General features: G+C 53.9%; 1 protein-coding gene across 1 annotated transcript in view; it reads left to right on the forward strand.

Moving 5' to 3' along the window:
* The window catches only part of CBX6 (chromobox homolog 6), a gene marked incomplete at its 5' end in the record, with an annotated part of 9,188 nt that extends 8,894 nt beyond the window's left edge, over nucleotides 1–294 (forward strand). Inside the window, 1 exon segment of the mRNA XM_009700026.1 lies at nucleotides 2–294. Coding sequence (XP_009698328.1) covers nucleotides 2–294 — 293 coding nt within the window.
* Between the last annotated feature and the right edge of the window lie 5,269 nt (nucleotides 295–5,563).

The following is a 5,563-nucleotide window of genomic DNA, read 5'->3' on the forward strand; positions in this document are numbered from 1 at the left end:
GACTGGCGTGAGTCGGAGGTCCTCGACCTCTCGATCCCACCCGAGTCGGCCGCCACCAGCAAGCATTCTCCCCCGGGAGGGTGCAGTGGAGGGCAGACGCCCTCCTTGTCCCTCTCCTCTTCTGACCCGGAGCAGGAGGCCGGCGACTGGCGTCCCGAGATGTCCCCTTGCTCTAACGTGGTGGTCACGGATGTCACCAGCAACCTCCTCACCGTCACCATCAAGGAGTTCTGCAACGCGGAGGATTTTGAGAAGGTGGCGGCGGGCAGCGGCGGCGGCGGAGGCAGCAAGTGAGCACCCAGGTGCCCCCTGCTCCAGGGGTGTGGGGGGAAGCTCTACCTGTGAGAAGTCGTGGTGCGAATGGCTGTCCTTTAGTTCTCTCCTTCTCCCCTTGGCTGTCCCTCTGCCCTCACTGCCACCCTTCCTCCTCCTTTCCCCCTGCCCACTCCCTCTTGCCTGGGGGCTGGAGCGTGTTGAGGCAGGGGGAGCGAGGACCCCCCCCGCTCCTGGGTGTCACTGCCACTGGGAGGAGGCAGGGAGGGTCACGGTGGGGCTGGGGAGTGGTTGTTTGTCCTTGAATGTGGTGTTGTCCAACGGGCGGTGGAGCCTTTGGGGATGAGGGATGGGTGAGCGTGTGTCTGTGTGCCTGTGGGGGTGGTGGGGAAGGTGCTCTTCCTCCTGCTTCCCCTTCCGTCTTTGACAAAAAACTGAAGAGGAGCTCCAGACCCTTGAGGGGAGGACGTAAGAGGATTGGAGCCCTCGCCCACGCCCCCCAAGCCTTCTCCCACAATGTGCATGCAGTCTCTTCCATTCCTCTGTTTTCCCCCCTTGCCATGACTCCGATCCTGCCATCCTTCCCCTTCTTGACCTGTGGCCTGGATCTGCTCTCTCTTCTGCTGTCCTTCTGGCAGTCGCTGATCCAGATGCCCCCGGAGCAAGGGGGAGTGGGGCAGGGGAAGTGTCATGCCTGGAAGGTGCTTGAGACAAAGCTGGGGTGATGAGGGGCTGCCCCATGCAGCGTACACCCCATATTGGCTTCCCCTTTGCTTTGACTATTGGTGCTACCTTGGCAGTTGTATGGGCGCTTTCAGGTGCCCTGGTCTCTCTTCTGCATCTTCCGACTTGCTCAGCTCTGCAGGGGGAAGGGAAGAGAAGGGGAGTCTGCTTCTGGCCCGGATCTTCCTCCTGGTGTTCATCACTTGCACTTGCCTGGGGGAGGGGGCATCAAATGCCCTTCCCCGGCCTTTCCGTGGTGGAAGTAGGAGCGGGCCATGCATCCATCCTTCGGTTTGGGGGAAGATAACGCCGACAGCGTGACGCTGCCCCAGCCGGATGAGGCTGGTCTCCCGCCTTGCGCATAAGCTTCCCCCGATGCTTTTTGCTTCCCCCGGCTCCCTCGGAAGGAGGGAGGGATGGATGATGGATGCTAAGGCGGGTTGTTTGCTCTTCCTGCTTCCTTTCATCTTTCCTGCTCTCCCTTCCTTGTCGTGGATGGCCTGGAAGAGGGTTCCTCTCTGTCTTTTCAGCATCTGAAACAGCCCTTACAACTGTCAACCAAAGGTGCTAATAAGAAAAACAAAAATCTCTCGCGTTGTATGCATGTGTGCTGGATCTCTTCCCCCAGAGCTCCCGTGAGCAGATCCAGAAGTCCTCTCCACCCCTAGCAAGTAGGAGCGAGCAAGACCACAGCTTGCCGTTCTTTCCCCACAGCTCCCTCTTACCTTTTCCACATCCAAAATAAGCTCTCTCTTTCACCTGCCGTTTCTGGCTTGCTCCGTTTCTCTGTGGGTCCCTAAGCTTCACGGTGAGATGCTCTTCCTTTGCTCTCCCTTCTCCCCCTACTCCTACAGGACTCTGTAGGAGCAAGGAAAAGAGGTGCTGATCAATCGGTGGGAGAGCCTCACCCTCTCAGCCCTGTCCCTGGTGTTTGGGATGGGGCGGAAGGGTGTCACTTCTACCTAACATGCTGCAGAGGTGAAAAGGGTGGAAAAAAATTCCCCGTGCCAGGGCTCACCTGCTTACAAACCTGCCCTGGGCGGGTGAACACGAGTGGAATTGGCCCCTCTGGTGCTTCCACACGAGGATGCTCGGGAGCTGCCGGCTCCGAGGAGCGTTCTCATGTGGAGTAGTGATTTTGTGGTTGCAGTGGTCTGAGGGCAGAAGGGAGGTGGTTTGTGGGAGAGAGGTAATATGTGTCTGCCCAAGGGGTGTTGTCGGGGCGGCAGAGGGACAGACGAGCTTCTGACCCTAATTAGGGCTTCTCTGCCCAGACCTTGGCTTTTCTCCACCTCCAGCGCCTGGGTCGGTGGAATAAAATCGTTGCTGCCCTCCCCACAAGCCTTACCTCGCAGCGGGTGGCATTCAAAGCCGTGGGGCACGGTGAATTCACACCGGTTGCGGGTGGGTGTCTGTGCAGGTGGTCTGAGGGGGATTCCGGGTGCTGTTAGCACCACCCTTTACACACCTCTTTCTTTTTCTTTCCTTGGATAAAGAGCTTAGTGGACTCTTTGGGGATGTGGTTGCATTCACAACTGAAGCTAGGGGCAGGGAGAAAGAGACTTCCCCGATCCATTCACCAAGCTAAGGCTTCCTATAACTTGTTGGACTTGTGTGCGTGTCTGTATTAATACCTGCCTGTATTTTTCGTGTCTTTATTTTTTTTCCGCATCTTTCCTGTGCCTGGCACACCCGGGGATCCCTTATTTTAGCATAGCCTATCCATTTGACTGCAGCTTCAAAGATGAGCAGTTTGTAGGCATAGGGAAAAGCTCGCTCTTAGGGAAATAGCGAGGAGATTCTTCTCTTTCTTTTTTTTTTTTCCCCCCCTCCCTTCTCAACAAGATCTATTCTGCGGCTGCGAGATAAGAGGAGCTTCTTTGTGGGGTGGACGCAAACTGGCCAGTCACTTTAGGTTGTTAAGTTACTGTTTGGTGTGTATGTGGTGATGTGTTTTGTTTCGTGGCATTGAGGTTCTGAAAAAAAAAAAAAAATTGAAGCGTTTAAGTGGGAGATAAAAGGGAACTTTAATAGGAAACTCTTGATGTGTTTTGGCCAAGATGTGTTCGCTTGGCAGAATTCTTTTCCCCAGTGTCTCTTGTATGGTGTTCTTTGGGGGCAGGGGACAGGAATTGTTTAATTGAAGGGGTTTTGCCTTTCTCCAGAGTGACAAGCAAGGGGACTGTCTGTGAAGAGCAAAACAGTGGGTCATTGTAAGGAAACTCCGTGAGGACCTTCTTCCTGTGGTGAGGAGATGAGGGGACTTGTTGCAGCAGAGGAACTCGTGTAGTAGATCCTCTTTGTGGAGGAAGAAAGGAGTATGATCCGGCTTGCAGACACAGCTCGACTGCTTGTGTGACAAATCTCTCCCTGGGTAGGTCACCAGGTGGGAACCAAACCCTGAACCTCTGGATCCAAAATGAGGATCCCATGCTGGTTTGAGTTAGAGATTTGCTAACTCAAACACAGCAGCAGCCTCAAGTTCTCTCAGGTGGACGAGGCGCTTGAGGCTGACTAACCTACCTTCGTATTCACGTGGGTTACGCTCCTCCTTCTGAATTTTTGCCCTTGCTCCTTAATGGAGGTGGGAAAGAAGATCCATCCGTGCCCTTTAAAAAGGGACATGGGATTGAGGGAGGAGTTTATTTGAAAGTATCCCCTTCCCTTCCCCGTAACTCCTAGGAAAAAAAAAAAACAAACAGGGAAATATTCTCTGTGTCTGTGCCATGTTTGTTCTCTTGTCGTCGTGTTTTTAGAGGAGATTTTATGATGGAGTGGAAAAAGTGAAATGATTAGTTTTGCATAAAAAAAGAAAAGTTTAAAAAAAATTTCTACAGGGAGAGAGCGAGAGAGAGTTTAAAAATGAATAATAAATGCAGTGATTGCACAAACTGTAGTGGTATTAGATGGTCCTTAGAGAAAAGAGTATTTTGTAGTATCGAAGCATGTGTGTCTGGGATGGTGTTTGGCTTGCTTGAACTGGAGGGAAAGGCATTCCGGGACTAAGCAGCGATCTCTGAGCTGAAAAGGCAAGTTGCATGTTGGAGGAACCCTGTCTACAAACCCTTCCCGTCCTTGCCTCCCAAGTGTTGGAGTGAGTTCCCTTCCCTCCCATACCTCTCCTGTGAGCTAAGGTGGAGTCTCCAAGTGGTTTTCCGGCCGAGCGGCCCTCAGAAATGGCCGGTCGCGTTCTGCCAGAACGTGGATCGGGCCACCAACATGGAAACAGTTGACTTAACTTTGCATGCACAGCAAGCTGCTAAGATTTGGGGTTGGCATGTACCTTTCCTGCCAAGTCACTGTCTCTTCTCTTTTCCCTCCCCCGTATCCAAACAGGATGAAACATGGTGGGCTTACCTCCCGGGAAGCAGATTCGCCTCCCCTCCGTAGGGTCTCTTAACCTCTTCCAGCGTCAGGTGGGGAGCGGCATTTTTCTGTGTAGGATTCACCACATCAGGACAGAGAACTGAGTCCCATCTCTACGTAGTCCGGTGTCCCATCTCTGACAGTGGCCAGATCTTCAGAGGCAGATGAGAAACCTGCCTTGTGTGCTCTGAAGGTGTTGCCGAGTGAGGCATACCCTCTTCTTGAGGCCAGCAAACGCTGGAGGTTTTGGGGTGAGGAGGGAGAGGAAGCCCTTTACGGGACCATGCTCAAGTAGGGCTGCCGCCTTCTGCTCCGGCTTCTTGCGGGGTGGTGGGGAAGAGTTGCCTGAACATTTCTTCAAAGCGAGGAGGCAGCTCTTGCCTGCTGGCTTCCCCATCCACGATGTCTCTGCTGGGCGCTCATCTGGTGCGTAGGAGTGACTGCAGGGAAGAAGGAAGCCACCAGATGTTGGTGTCCCAACAGAAGGTGACAGGCAGGGATGCTAGGACAGCTTTTCTTGTCTGGACTTCTCTGGTGCCCTCGGCTTTGCAGTGGCAAGTGACGGATGTCTCGATGCCTCCTGTAGCCAGGGCTGCTCTTGGGAACTTCTTCTGCTCTCTCTGCCCATCGAGCTCTGTCAGTGCTTCCCACGGCCTTCAGCTTGGAGCGGCAGCCTCCTGTCTTGTGCTCTCTCTCTTTTTTTTCTCCTCGCTGAGCAGAGCGGGACTGGGGAGGCGTGAAGCTAATGAGATGCAAGCTCCTTTTGGGATGGAAAACAAGGAATGAGAGTGTGGCGAGCAGGCCCAGCTGTGGTGAGCCACTGCTTAGTTTCTGTTTTCAAAAGCAAAAGGGAGCATTTCTCCGCCTCTCCCCTTACTGAAGTTCCCAGGGAGATTTTAAGAAATAAAACAAAAAAACCACCCCACCACCCACAATCCTGCTTTTTACCAGGTAGGAGCTGTCTCTAAGCTGAGTCTTCCGAGGGATTTCACTCCCTTTTCCCAGCCCCTCTTTGTAGAGGAGGTCTCGGCAGCTCCCAGCGTTTGGAGATGATCGCCTTCCTGGGGACCTAATGGCAGAAAGATGTTGCCATGCTGAAGGATGGCGTCCCAAGTCCCCCACGTTTCTGCCCGCCCCGGGTGGTGGCATTAGTGGGGCTGCTCCGGGAGCAGGTCCTTCCTCCCAGGGAGGTGTAACGAAC

Source organism: Cariama cristata, unplaced genomic scaffold (genome assembly GCF_000690535.1).
Source record: "Cariama cristata isolate BGI_N322 unplaced genomic scaffold, ASM69053v1 scaffold19425, whole genome shotgun sequence".
NCBI classification, from domain to species: Eukaryota; Metazoa; Chordata; class Aves; order Cariamiformes; family Cariamidae; genus Cariama; species Cariama cristata.